Consider the following 15,848-nt stretch of genomic DNA (forward strand, 5'->3'; position numbering starts at 1 on the left):
CTGGTGTACACCTGTGTCAAGTGTTGCAATTTATTTGCAAACAGTTGATTTTGACTTATGTGCATTACTTCAGCAGGGTGGGTAATCCACCCACTCTTTGAACATGTGAATTTCGATGGTGCAACAACAAATGGGAAGCAACTCTCACCTTATTGTTTTTGCATACCGCTAAAACATTTCACGAGGAATGAGTTTATTCAGGTGGGGTTCAGTAAATAGGCAGATCTACCAATACATATATTTATTCTGATTTTACGAAGCGAAATTCACGAATTCTGACACTGTAAGTATAATCAGTGAGAAATACATACATTCCATTCTGAAAAAGTAAGCCTTCATGCGTCAATGCGCACTCGCCTTGCGGACGCGCGGGGGATCTATATTTCGTATGATATAAGTTGTGGCAATGTCGGTGTCTCCTCACACAGATTTCATGGAAATAGGATCAATGGGATCAAATGCAGCCCAATACAAGTCTAAAGTATTTGGCAGGTCTAGATTACTGCAGTATAAATATCTGAAAATGAAGAGTCTCTGGGCTCCTTTTTATTATATTTCACAACTACAATTCTATAATTTAACAACTGTTTCAGAGAATATAGATGTTAGTCTAGAAGCGTACCTCAAGGCTTAGATGTGATATACGTATCGTTTTTACATCTGTCAGGTCTTTGTGTGGTGACAAAACAATACAGGACGAAGTCCATGTTTGACGGAAGAGTCCAGCGCATGATCGCATACGTTTTACCCCACGGGTGTGGATCTATGTGACTTTGTACCCACACTCCTGAGCGATTTTGTAGCCCAAAAATAATAAAACAATATATTTCAGTTTCTCATTATATTTATTGTTACATGTACATTGCAAACAATAGTAAATGAGCAGAACATATACAATAGAACATGTCGTCAAGTCCATAATATGACTATATGGACCATTACGAGTAACGTTTGGATATATTTTAGAAACTAATGCAAACTATAATTGGGTACAAACACAAAGACTGGTCTAGGTACAAAATCACTACATTCATTCACAACTGCTCATTTTTTACGACATAGGTAAATTTATCAGAAATGGATCAGGTATTTTCTTTTTATTTAACGCCAGTGAAATCATCCGATAATAACAATTCAAGATATCAAAAAATAATTAATGATATGATGGCATGTGCTATCTGTATTTAATTGCAAGATATGAGGAATGGGACTCGCATCATTAGAAAATGTGAATTATATTATATTATATCATAAATCGAATTTATGATAGCAGCATTTCTTTTCAAGATAAAACTATGTTTTATCATATCCTTAATTCATTTCGTGATATCTTACATTTTATTGCAGTTGTCTATAATTATCTGTGATGTCTTCAATTCAATTTTAGATATCACTAATTTATTTCAAGATATCTTTAAAACAATAGTAGATATCAGTAATTTCGTATTCAATGTGAAAACAGCTAGCTATATAAGTGTGACTGTTGCATCACGATACTGGGATACTTTGAAACTAGTGCCGGTATGGCTGTTGGGAAATTGTTTGAATTTGCCTGAACACATAACAAATCGATATTATCAATAAGTGTAAATATATTTATTTCGCTCTGGTTGGATGCGTGTTTCGTTTCCTAATTTCCCAAATGCCTTTTCAAATTTCCGTATTTATGTAAGGGGAACTACTCGGAAAAAACTTATTTACATGTAATTTATCGATAATATGTGGGTTGGTGTTACATGTTATTCAATATAATGATATGTGGTTGACAAGGAGAGGCGAGCTACTTTTATTAACTGGGTCTAACTGGTGTACTATAGCAACACCTCACAAGTTGATGTGGAGCATCACGCTCACCGGAAGCACTGTAACGTTGCCATAGACAACGGCATCATTGTTAATGTTAGCGCCATTACAAGAGGAAGTTGTCTAGCGCCACTTTCAAAATGGAATCACCTCCTCGGAGGCAACTGCTTCTTTTTGATGAGAAAAACGACATAACGTAAGAAGTAACAAGCTGCTCCATTTTTTTGTTCTAGCAGGCTGTTGTACGTGTCTCGAGTCACTTTCTCAACCCAAAGGAGTTCGGAGCTGCCGCCGTACACGAATAATCTTTTTTTATTGACCCATGTAGGCCCGTTTACTGTGTGTACAGCTACGAATTGCTGGACAATTAGAGACATCTAATTATTGATATCTAATTCGTAATACGTAATACGTAATTTCATATTAAAGTGAAATGATATAATCACATTGGCAAATAGATAATAAAACGATAATTACCAATATCCAGATTAAATCCTATATTCACTGCTGCTTCAGTTACTTTGAGATGAAAGCATGGAAGGCAGTGGTCCACACAGTCGTGGCGGCCAGTCAGTTGTATGCCGACAAAATCGACCAGGGAAGAGAAATACTCAAATTCTTCTGTGAACTACGTAAGTTACCATTAATCCAAAGCTAAACACATTATATAACATGTGACGTTGACAACACTGACTCAGGGCCTCGATCAACATACAATTATTGATCAACACATGATTATGATTACTTATGACAACAATGGGGAATTGGCAGATTGTACAAATGCATATGTAGGCCACTGGTATTAAATGATGTTTCATACCCCTGAGACGATCGATATATATGTGATTGCACTCTCATTCAGATACTCTACCTATTGTGAGGAAATGATATAGTAGAATAGTCCCTCTGACCACGACAGGATGTGATTGAGTTCACTGTCAGATTTTTGGTTTCTTTTCCAGGCATTCAACGTGGGAAAAAGAGATATAACTCTCAGTCAAGAGCAGAAAGATTTAACCAATGCCTGACAAAAATCAGTGAATTCCACAAAGCAGTCCTTGGGGATATGGTTAAACATACAGGCCCAGATGGACCATTTGGAGACCTGCTAATGTAAGGATGTATTCATGTATATGTGTTAGCAATGGTCATCAATTTAGCATAGATATATGCAGTGGTATATCTCTATACGTCTTTGGTATATCGTAATGAAACCATAGTGTTCATTACAAGACACACAGCATACTTTGTTACATGTGAAAGAAATGACAAATGCTTCCACTATGTGTCACCTGGCTTTGTGAGCATGACATTGAAGCCCAGCAGTGTGGATATCTTTTCACCGATCAGTCTGTCTGTTAGCTGCCAAACTGTAACACTGAAATGTTCCCTAATGAATTCACTCTCACATCATGTTCTCACACATTTGTTCTTGACAAGGTTGTGGGCTAGCCTGGTGGTTAAAGCTTTTGCTCGCACGCCTAAAGTCCGGGTTCGATTCCCCACATGGGTACAAGGTGTGAAGCCCATTTTTAGTGTCCCCTGCCGTGATATTGCTGGAATATTGCGAAAAGCAATTCACTCTTCAATTCAGTGATTACCTTAAATTACACAGGTCAGACAATCATGTGTTCGAGGAACTCCTGAAAAGAGCAGCTGCCATGAAGAAAACACATCTCAAGCTCGAGAAGAATGCAGCAAAAGCATGGAAGGTTGGTTGTAGGTTTCTAGTCATGACTAAATGCCAGACTACAACCACACTACCTACATGTAACTCCTCAACAAGCCTGAATCCTCTGAACAGCTAGGCGCCAACCATTTTGTCTGTAGTGAAGCTTGATGAACTAAATTTGGATTTGTGTAACCATATGAACTTTGACAACTTGAGTGCATATATATTTATAAATTTCAGCGTTTCATAACTATAGGACACTAGTGTTACATAACGTTACACATAAATTTGTTGTTCAGAGAACAGAATGCACTAGTACATTTATTATTCCACCAGCACTATGGACAGAGAGTGAGAAAGAAGGAGGACCTATATACAAAACTGTCTGGCACCATGACTGCTGAGGATATAGAGCTGGACAGAAAATACACCAGCTTCAAGTCCAAAACTGATGCTGCCTTGACAAGATATAATATCTTTTTCACAAACGAAGTCAATGAACGAGAGGTCCTAGCTCAGGTGAGTTTCTCTTGCTGTAAGTTACTGGTACATAGTCATCTTGAAACAAACACCAGATTTCTCAGATACTGAGATGTAATGAATCTTTATGTAATACTAGTTTATTTTAATTATATACAGTTTCATGGTAATTCAAGTAAACATCTTTGGGGTTAATGTTGACAAACAAGATAGTAGCAGTTTATTAATATTACCTTAAACTTCACACAATTAAGGGTCTTCTTTTTCCAGAAAACTGAGAGTCTCAAAGAAGACTTTCTGGAACAAGAGAAAGAGAAGCTTGACGCAATGTTTGCATCCATCAGTAACCTTGTAGAGAGGATGGAGAAACTCACCCCTCCATCATTGGGGTAAGTTGTTTAGGATGTTCATGTTACAGTTGGTACAACAGACCGAAAGTCCAGTGTGCTGTTTGTTCTAATGCCATTTTGTTATTGCTGTGATGATGTGCTATGAAGAAGTAACTTAGTACAGCTTTCACCAGGCCGACTACCTTTTGTTACAGCTGTCTAGATTATGAACCAGAGGAGGTTGACACTACATCAATGGCGGGAGAAATATGGGAATCCTCCCTGAAGAAACACACATTCCCAAAACATCGGGTTAGTGATTTGTCATTTATTATTGTACATACATTGACAAAACTACCTACAGACGGAGTGTGTATATATATATATATATATATATGGGACATGGGAGTTATGTTTGCAGTATTCTGTATCTTATGTCTCCATTTCCCAAACAGGCTTTAGATGACACGACAAGTACAGAGGATGTGGATGACATTAGTGAAGAAGCTGATTCAGATGATGAGGACAAGGAATCAGTTGATGATGATGACTCGGATGAAGAATCAGAAAACACATATTTCCAGCCTAGAAAGAAGGAAATCCCTGTGGGCAGCCTTGCTGCTCCAAAGAATGACCATCATCTTGCTGAAGTCCTGGAGGAAATTTTGATGTCTGACAATGATGAGCCTGCCCAAGAGAGATCACACACTCCAGACAGAGTGTCCACACCTGCAGTTGCTGATGTCATTCTGCCCGAATCTCCCCGATCGAAAAGAGAAGTCTACAGCCTCATCAGACAGAGATCAGCTCATACTTTCCAAAGTGCAACGCATGAAGCACGTAGACACAAATCAGCTGCCAACAAGAAGGAAACTAGATATCTCAAGATGGGATCAGATTATCAACCCTCATCATCTAGAGAGGAGAAACACTTAAAGAATTCACCTTCTAAAAATAAGGAATTATCGACAGAGCATGCCGAACATCAGCAAACAGTACACGCCAAGTCTCAGCCTGATCAACCTGGCCTTGCGCGAAGACGTCGCAGGGCAGCTAAGGTGGTTCAGAGTCGCTCCCAAGGATGTGACAGCTCCTCGTCTACAGCACAAGGACACAGCAATGATCAGAAGTCTCCCAGTGTAAAGGGATCACCAGTACACAGATTGGACAGCTCCAAGGAGGGGTGGATATCTGACTCTTCTGGAACAGGTAGGACTCAAGGAATTAGCTTAGTGTTTTAAACATTTTTACGAAGGAATTATCAACATACAAACGAACCTTGTTGTTTAGAATGAACCGATATCTTAAACCTGTTGCCCAGTCCTAACCGCCTCATTATATTAATACATTTGCCAGATTATCTTGATTTTTTAAATATAAATATACATGGCGCTATTGTGAACCTTGGACTCGGTCAAAACTTTGACTTTCTTTTAGAATTTTGTACCTTTATTTTGAAGTTGGCATTCAAACGTAATTGATTTAACTTCAATTATATCAGATACGTCCTTCACGGAAGTGTCGCTTCCAACATTGTTGTAAACTGTTTTTCTTTCCCTAGAACCCCCAGCCAGTGTCAAGGAGGGAGGGATATCTATCACTTCCGGCACAGGTAGGATTCTATGAATTAGTGTTTTAAACATTTGTTCCAAACTTAGTTACTTCAATGATAACAAATTCATTTATTCAATGAAGGGCTCCTTCCAAACAGTTTCTTTGTTTTTGATTTCCCACAGGACTTTGTGTGTCAACATTGAGCAGAGTGTCAGTCTTTGCTGTCCAGAACTGGAAGAAGACAAGTCCCAACCAGATCAGCCTTCGTGTGGGTGAGTTAAAATAATTGCTTTCAAGACATCATCATGTCATTTTCACAAAGTCAGAATTTCTAGGATAAATCCTGCCGGGACATTCAATCATCTCCTTGCCTGATTCAGATCCGCCTTCCATCAGCTTTGTGTATGCTCTGCCTCACCATTCGCCAACTCACTCACTCACCCACTCACTCTCTCCATCCTCACCTACATCTCCATCACTTTCCAGGCATGAAGATCAAGCAGATCAGAGCAGCTGGTGCTGATGGCATGGCCTATGGCTACAAGAAGACCAAACTCGGGATGAGGATACACGGCTCTTACCCTGCTGGGCTGGTCTCCCTGTGTGTGCCCACAAGGGAGTCTCACCCTAACGAGTAAATCACGCCCTGATTATGAGTTTGGAACATGGACCTTTGTTGATAGGATTGATACTTTTTGTATAACATATATAGAGGAATAAATGCACTGTGGTAATAGCATATTTGTCTTTGGAGATGCTACCTGTGTGGGCTTAGAATAATTTCTCTTTTGTGTTCAACGGAACTATGATGAGAGAGTATATTAATTATTTTGTTACACCACACACCACATACATAATATTTGTATGCATTTCTTGCATTATAAAATGCCTATGCTGTGCAAATAAGATAAAATAAAATAAAATAATATGATCTCATTGATAGATATATAATTAAATGAATAAAACATCTCTTCACATGATTTGTGATATATATAATATATACCTTTGTAAAATATGTTTTTGATTATAACTTTATTTGTTACTTGTATACATTCATATAAACTTGTATTTAAAGAAAGAGTAATGCAAATCTTTGATTTATCGTTCGTTTTGTATATATGTATTCATCTTTACATGCGTATTTACAATAGTTAACAATTTGAAAATACTATTTCAGAAATGTGCAATAAAAACAGGATATATGATGTTTACATATGTGCCAATTAACACCATGAAAATGATATATAAACACTTCTGCGTAGACTATTGTAACTTTTTGTCTCAAATAAAGGTTTGAATGGACTACATGTTCTTGTGTTGTATTACAATCCCGTCAGATTGCCCTCCACAGTGACCATGTCCAGCTTGCAGTCATTGGACAGGTCAGCCCAATCATGACTGATCTTCCGTCACGCTTCGCCAAAGAACATGTCAAACGGTCCTTGCGACGATCTGACATCACAAGACGCTTGATCACCCTCCTTCACTTCACACCTGCTGATGCTGAGTCGATTTCTCAACTGTCTGTGTTGCATCCTACTCTCCCTCAGACAGGTGCTTGTGGTAAAGAGTTATCGCCTTATCAAGCGGAGCAGCTCTCGATCTTCGCGTGTTGAAGTCACGGGAGGCCACCCAGGACTTGAACGATCCTTTACCTCATTAGTTTGCCGAGGTTTCTGTTTCAATCTGTGTAGATCTATAACCGGATCGCGATAACCGAACTGACGATCATCTTTCGCCGTCAGATAATCTCCTATGTACCATGTTGAAGACGAATTAAAGGGCAAGTATGGTGCTTGGGTTTAGCGTCCACTGGACTTTTGGAATTTACAAGTAGCGAGTGGCTTGTTGCAGGTGCAACATACAAGTGCTTTTCGTATAGGAAACCTCAAACAAACATTCACCTGTCAGCTATGCATTACTGTCGTGTCATTAGCAAAATGAATTTACCAATTACATTAGCGATCGCGGGACTTGGATTTACTCTTTCAATAAGGTTTAACATTTTTCCAGGTGTATATTTTATCATGTTCAATTGTATATCACCACTGATGAAAGTACAGTCCAATGTTATGTATATGTTTCTATTTTCACTGCATTACCGAATGACATGAAAATATATACTCGAAAAGTACACACGACTACATTAACATCCCGTGTATGAATAGGTCTTCAGCAACACATGCTGGCCGGAAAGGCGACTATGCTTGTCGTAAGAGGCGACTAAAGGGATCGGGTGGTCAGACTCGCTGACTAGGTTAATGCAAGTCATCGATCCCAATTGCGTGGATCGATGCTCATGGCGTCAATCACTGGATTGTCTGGTCTGGTTAGAAATTGGTACTAGTCCTATAGTCCTTCCCTAACTGCCAAACAGTTAAATGTATCATAAGGACTTTTGGAAAAATGCTATTTTTAAGGGTTTTGCTATATGTTATCATTTTAAGGACTAGTGGGCTAAACATGTTAGTTTCTTCTGCTGTGGAATATTGCTGAGTGCGGCGTAAAACAATAAACCAACCAACATTACCATCAACTGCCAAGACAATTATCTCTAGTTGACAATCTACTCAAGTCAAAATGTGAATTTCGTTGTTGAAACTGAGTGGAAACAATTGTTGGATTTTACTCGCGTATATGCATATATACCACTTAAATTGATAAGTACAAGGATGTAATGAATGCTTACATTTTGTTTTCAATTTCATTCTGAGGCCACGAATAGTAAAACGGTATATAGATAATGGTTTTACAATGGAAGATAGTGGCTTCCGTGGTATAATCTTGCATCCCTCAAATCCACACAAGTATTAAGCACAATAACATTTAGTCCGCTCATACATATTTTTATGAAAAGATGTACTCTGCAGTTCAAAGTCTACGCGCAATCTACCGTCAAAAGATAATGGAACTGATAAAATGATAGTGAAGGTGCAATGACGATAAATGTCTTTAAAATTAATTTCGGGCGTCAGATCAATATCTGGTGTGTCCACCATGTTGGGCGATACAGTCGAGAAATTACACTTTTTGATTTGCCCAAAATTCGGGCAACTTGGGATACTGACGCTCTGTAGGCGCACACTTTGGCTTCTTTGTGCACGTGCATCATTGTCAATGTACACCTCAACGATAGCTACATTCAAATCATCAGATCCCTTATTTATGTCGGTAGTATATATGCAGGAAACTTCCCAGCTGCAGATTGAACTCTAACCTTTCAAGTCTCCTGCTTCCTACCCGTGTTCGACGAGTTATTAAGTATGACATGTGTGTACGGTCTGGTGTAGACAAAGCAAGAAGTGTGTCAGGACTAACTACGGTCAGACCTGCCCAATGGGAACCTACAGGCTATAATCTAACTCAGGCGTTGCTTGTATTAACTCAGAATTTATGACGTACAAGAGTTTAACTGTTGTTGTAAACCACTGATCAAGGACAACCTCAGACGCTTTAAGGGGGCACTTCCCTCTTCAATATTAACCCTTTAGACAATGAAACATTGATAACTCAAATTCCTTCCACCATACAAATCCAGCGAATACTCGTTAACTTGAGTATGTGGTTTTTTTAACGCCGTTATATGAGGGCGTAAAATATGTTTATGTACAAATGGTACATTAATACATGAAGTGTGTCTTACTGCGATGTATATTTAACGTAGAGTTAATATAAATCGCCAGGTTATGAAGAAGTTATAAAAACCGATGGCATGAATGTATTTTGGTTAACACCACAAGAGTTAACATGTTACAATCTCCCAAACAGACCACCATTCAGACCAAAGCTCCAGCTGTACGTAGACGCGACTGTCTCAAGCAGTGAGAAGCTTTGTTAAACCAGTGGTATTCTACACGAGTGTGCATATAATGGCAGCACCAGAGAAGAAATGGCCAGACCTTGTGGGAAAGGTAAGACTTTATTATCTTTTTGTTTTATTTAACGCCGCTCTCAGCAATATTACACCTGTTAACACAGCGGTCTGTAAATATTCCGAGTAATTTCCACGCCATCGGGGTACGATGACACGCTATCAAACAAGTCACTGAATCTGACTTACTGATCTCACCAGTGGTCGCCTCTGACGACCTTAGAGCGAGCTAAGCATTGTAGCATTGGGACGTGATCATAACTCGTACCTAGTTACTGGTAAAAAAAAATTCTCTTCACATCCCGTACTTGACTAAAACTCACGACAAACATGATGTACCCGTGAAGATCCGGGTAGAGGATAGGTCTGCAGCAACCCATGCTTGTCGCAAGAGGCCACGGGTTCTCAGGTTTCGCCGACTTGGTTGATGCATGTCTTCGTATCTCAAATGCGTAAATCGATGCTCATGATGTCAATCACTGGATTGTCTGGTCCAGACTCCATTATGTACTTACCGCCGTCATATAGCTGGAATAGTGCTGAGTGCGGCGTTAAACAACTAACAAACAATCAAATAAACTAATGATGTCAATCACTGGATTGTCTGGTCCAGACTCCATCATTTACTTACCGCCGTCATATAGCTGGAATAGTGCTGAGTGCGGCGTTAAACAACAAACACACATACTGTACTGAAGGCTCAGTTCGTCCATATATTCCGTTCTGATATACTGTTTTGATATCTGAAAAATAACATTAATCCAATACATATTAATGTTTCAAATTTTCGTTCCTTGTTCAGACAGGTGAGGAGGCCAAGGCTGTCATAGAAAGTGAAGACGCTAGTCTTGAGGCAAGTACATCTTGCGTTCGATTTCAAACCCTGGATGACCCAGGGGAACCTGCGTTGCCCAATGTTAGCACATGTTAACGGATTTACGTCATTCTTAAGTTGCCCTAATTTGCTCATACCTACTGAATCCCTAGGGTGCGATACTCCGGTTAGCATCCTCCAAATGACGTCCAAATGATCGAACATTAGTTTCATTTATTGATTCAATCATGAATAAAGCCATAGTTATATAATATACAATTAACTGGATACTGATAGTACATAAGAAATCTGATATGCGCAAGGACAATTTAACTTTCGATTGTTGATATCAATACTTCAGAATCAATAACGCAACGTTGATGATGATTTTGCATATCTGATGTTCTACGCTTCATTTTGAACTTCCTCGTCGTTGAACATTAGTACATTGGCAGCTTTGTCAATCAAGGAAACACTTGTTAACCTCCCATATTATGTTGTGTTTGTTAAAGCAATTCTAGCTCTCAGTTATTTTGTATTATATATAAGGCTGCATTTTATTCGTTATATTTCGGGTTCTGCGCTAAGTTATCCTTGATGAACACTGGTTAACTCAGTTTGAATCCAGTCAACACTGGGAGCCAGAAATATGGTAACCTCAGTTCTCAAATTTTGATAAGCGAACGCACGTACTGTGTAGTTGTTTTCGGCAGGATATCGTATCAGTGATTATGCAAGGCCGTAGTTGACTTTTTTTTTTACAAATATTGGTACAAGTATCACTTGTCCCCAACTTGATTCAAATAAAACTGTTTACTATAAAAAAAAAATCCAGGGGGGCTACGGCACTGAATTGAGTTGTGTGACCGCTTTGAACAATATTTCATTTACCGCCCTATTGTCTGTAAGGGCGGGTCCAGCATTATTAAAAGGGAGGGGTCCACTATCTCCAAATCCTCCCTGACTACAACATACTACATTTGGTTTTCGGTAATTTATTATGGGGTTGGGGTAGGTCGGATTACCAGAGCGAATCGGGGAGGGTCACCTCCAGAGAAAACAGATATTTCACACTTGTAAGAACGTTATCAGATCATTTCCAACCCAGTAACGAAATATTGTTGTGTGACTTATGCAAGTTAAAGGAGAATAGATGAGAGATGAAGAAAGGTGCAGATAGTGTAGAAATAGAACTCTGTGGGATGAGGAAGGTGAAAAATACATGGAATAGTTTTGTCACCTTGAGAATAGAAAGCATTAGCGGTCTGACAATGGAAGGAAATATTGTGATGGATGATCAAGCTATACCTTTTGAACAAAACAAAAATAACCAAAAATATACTAATTTTATGAAGAATTTGGAAAAGAAGCTGAGGAACTTTAGAAAGAAGAAAAAAACTGAACTGAATTATTCCTTCGAGTTGAATGGTGATGAAAATATATGTGTCAGGTGTAAAGAAAAATAAATTGTTGCTAGATTCTTTGATTAGACATATGGTAGAACGTATAAATATAAAAAAAAGACACAAAGAAGATTTTTTGCTATGTGAGATCACACTTAAAAAACTGGAAGGTACAGCTCTATCTGTCCAAGTGCCGTTGGCACAGTATCGCGTCTGTAGTTATGATTTTATGTATGCTTCAATGAATTGTCACACAAGTTGTGAGACAAGACTTTCTTTCAGGTTGGTAGATCTAGGTAACAAAATCCAACTTTTTCTATTTCTAATTTAAGTATTTTTTATTTCCTCTAAATGTTAAGTAGTTGGGATGAGGGTGAGGGTGAATAGGTGGGTGGGTGGAGGAATAAATAACACAAATAATATGGATGCGGGAGTTTTTTAAAATATATAAAATGACTAATCTGATGATTGATAAATGTGGGACTATGACTCCAGTTTTGGCAATTATTTCTATGTTTTCTTGTAATCACAGGTCATTGTTTTACCTGAGGATTCCATGGTGACACGCGACCTGCGCTTTGACCGTGTGCGCATCTACGTGAAAGACGATGGAACAGTTGCATCACCGCCTATGATTGGATAAGATGCGCCATGACTTCATTGTTCAACATCCCACATCACATTCAGGTTCCAAATAAACATAATACCTTGAATAATCTTGCTGTTTGTGCTTATTCCAGAAAAAAAGAACATGCAATCTGCCTTGCCACATCTGTAAGGATGAAATTAAGTAAATGGCTACACATTTGACGTGAACTGTTTGAGTTGTGTGAGTGGGTGAGCAATATTAGTGCTGCATCCTGGCCAAAACAAGACAGTGGTTGATAATGTGAGCATCTGTCCGTGACATCTGCATGTGACACACACCGGTCACCGTCAACGTAACTTTAGTTCAGTCATGGTCTGAAGTCAGTATCTTGAGTTTAAACAGAAATAATTTGGCTGGAATTTTATTTTATTGAGTGATTGAGTTTGATTTATGCCACATTTAGCAATATTCCAGCAATATCACGGCAGGGGACACCAGAAATGGGCTTCACACATTGTACCCATGTTGGGAATTGAACATGGGTTTTCGGCGTGATTTTAACCACTGGGCTACCAAACCTCCCCTCATATATTGTTTAAGTTCTCTTAAAAGATGTGTCAATTCAAATCAAAGCTGTCAAGCCAATCAAAACAAGGACAAGTCAAAGAGTTTTCCCACGAGGTGTTTTGAATTGAAAGAAGCATCAGCCATGACCATGACATAATACATGTGTGAGAACAACTTTTCCTTAGGTTAAGATTAACACAAATTTTAACTTTCTCCCAATTTGACTATATTTTTGCACATACACTGGTCATCTGTTTCATTAATGCACAAACCCCTTCAAATACAAGATCCTACAAAATCAGATATCCTTTGCCTCTGTCCAAGTCCAATATCTTTATAACATCTATATTGAATTTAAAATGAAAATAAATAGGTGAGTAAATGTGAAAGTGATAACAAGTAATTTTAGCTTTCTTCAAAAGATTCCTGTTATTCCAAGGTGTACACCCATAATCCTCAGAAGACCTGTCTGTGACAGTTCCTGTTATTCACAGGTGTACACCTATAATCCTCAGACCTGCCTGTGACAGTTCCTGTAACCCCATGATGGCCAGTCTGTGACAGTTCCTGTTATTCCCAGACGTACACCTATAATCCCCTCATGACCAGTCTGTGGCAGTTCCTGTTATTCCCGGACACACATCGATAATCTCCTGATGACCAATCTGTGACAGTTCCTGTTACTCCCAGACACACACCTACAAACCCTTGACCAGTCTGTGACAGTTCCTGTTATTCCCAGACACACATCTATAATCCCCTGAGGGTCAGTCTGTGACAGTTCCAGTTATTCCAAGGTGTACATCTATAATCCCCTGATGGCCAGTCTGTGACAGTTCCTGTTATTCCCAGGTGTACACCTATAATCCCTTGACGGCCAGTCTGTGACAGTTCCTGTTATTCCCAGACACACATCTATAATCCCCTGATGGCCAGTCTGTGACAGTTCCTGTTATTCCCAGACACACATCTATAATCCCCTGATGGCCAGTCTGTGACAGTTCCTGTTATTCCCAGACACACATCTATAATCCCCTGATGGCCAGTCTGTGACAGTTCCTGTTATTCCCAGACACACATCTATAATCCCCTGATGACCAGTCTGTGACAGTTCCTGTTATTCCCAGGTGTACACCTATAATCCCTTGACGGCCAGTCTGTGACAGTTCCTGTTATTCCCAGACACACATCTATAATCCCCTGATGGCCAGTCTGTGACAGTTCCTGTTATTCCCAGACACACATCTATAATCCCCTGATGGCCAGTCTGTGACAGTTCCTGTTATTCCCAGACACACATCTATAATCCCCTGATGGCCAGTCTGTGACAGTTCCTGTTATTCCCAGGTGTACACCTATAATCCCCTGACGGCCAGTCTGTGACAGTTCCTGTTATTCCCAGACACACATCTATAATCCCCTGATGGCCAGTCTGTGACAGTTCCTGTTATTCCCAGACACACATCTATAATCCCCTGATGGCCAGTCTGTGACAGTTCCTGTTATTCCCAGACACACATCTATAATCCCTTGATGGCCAGTCTGTGACAGTTCCTGTTATTCCCAGACACACATCTATAATCCCCTGATGGCCAGTCTGTGACAGTTCCTGTTATTCCCAGACACACATCTATAATCCCCTGATGGCCAGTCTGTGACAGTTCCTGTTATTCCCAGACACACATCTATAATCCCCTGATGGCCAGTCTGTGACAGTTCCTGTTATTCCCAGGTGTACACCTATAATCCCCTGATGGCCAGTCTGTGACAGTTCCTGTTATTCACAGACACACACCTACAAACCCTTGACCATGGCCACTGGTCATTAGGGCTGGGACGAGTCCAAATTTACTACACGGGTACCCACCCCCCTCCTATTACCCGACCCTACCCGTGTACCCGCTGTAGGTCTCAAAAGATATGTACAAAATGTCCGATTGGGAAACGTTTGACCGTACTACTGTCAAAATGTATTTAGAATACAGGTATAACATGATCTGGTCATGCATACACTGAAGTTGACTGAAGTTTCATCTTTATGCAAACATATAAAGTCGGAAGGAATGTGTGCATAGTCGGAAAGAAATGTGAACATTTGTCACTTATATTGTAACCATAAGTGTTCTAGATAATTTTTGTCATGAAACAATATAATCACGTGACTAACCACGGGTCCGGGTAGTCCTGTGGGTACCCGGGTCCTCCTCAGACCCGAGTACCCGAGTTACCCGTCCCACTCCCAGTCCTGCTGGTCATGCACACTGACATTGAATTGAAAGTAAACAACTTCAGGAACAGTTTGCTGTTTAAATGAAACTGTACTCACGAAAGGTTGAAATGGACTTTCAGACATGCGATTGAGCAATAACGATGTGTATGCTAATCCATACATACAAGGGGCGTTATCTGATGATACGGCATTGTTTACAAAGGGGGGGCATGCTCAGTTTTCAACCTGATTGCTTGCCACTAAAACTTTTCTTTAACGTTTTCTCTCTTATCTGTTGTGACGTGTTGATACTGTTGTCGATTTTATCTTTAGACTTCACTGGCCATCGTTGTTGTTTTTCATTACATTTTTTATACGTTCTTGCTACCGGCAACGGTATTTCACTCCTGAGACAAATCTAAGAAATTGCGCAGTACATTATTCTGAAGTGAAAATGTTCAGAAGATGCACAAATTGGCTAAAACGGAACTTAGACCTAAGTGTGTTTAATAAATTGTTTATGTGATTTCGTAACATGTAATTTCGATAATTATTAC

At 39.5% G+C, this 15,848-nt stretch overlaps 1 protein-coding gene across 1 annotated transcript; it reads left to right on the forward strand.

The window, feature by feature from the left end:
* The first annotated feature begins 1,943 nt into the window (after positions 1-1,943).
* On the forward strand, positions 1,944-6,476 carry LOC139449370 (uncharacterized). The gene is made up of 10 exons (XM_071230712.1): positions 1,944-1,999; positions 2,320-2,435; positions 2,766-2,916; positions 3,419-3,515; positions 3,812-3,994; positions 4,226-4,344; positions 4,500-4,596; positions 4,740-5,493; positions 6,021-6,110; positions 6,325-6,476. The coding sequence occupies exons 1-10, from the start codon at positions 1,944-1,946 to the stop codon at positions 6,474-6,476; spliced, it is 1,815 nt and encodes a 604-aa protein (XP_071086813.1).
* Positions 6,477-15,848: the final 9,372 nt, after the last annotated feature.

Source organism: Haliotis cracherodii, unplaced genomic scaffold (assembly GCF_022045235.1).
Source record: "Haliotis cracherodii isolate W230 unplaced genomic scaffold, xgHalCrac1.p SCAF_8, whole genome shotgun sequence".
Lineage (NCBI taxonomy): Eukaryota > Metazoa > Mollusca > Gastropoda > Lepetellida > Haliotidae > Haliotis > Haliotis cracherodii.

Bases quoted from the DNA above. Each gene is read 5' to 3' on its own strand.
- LOC139449370 (XM_071230712.1), top strand. From the start codon at position 1,944: ATGGAATCACCTCCTCGGAGGCAACTGCTTCTTTTTGATGAGAAAAAC. The intron at 2,917-3,418 runs GTAAGGATGTAT...TAAATTACACAG, and splicing joins CCATTTGGAGACCTGCTAAT to GTCAGACAATCATGTGTTCG. The intron at 6,111-6,324 runs GTGAGTTAAAAT...ATCACTTTCCAG, and splicing joins CCAGATCAGCCTTCGTGTGG to GCATGAAGATCAAGCAGATC.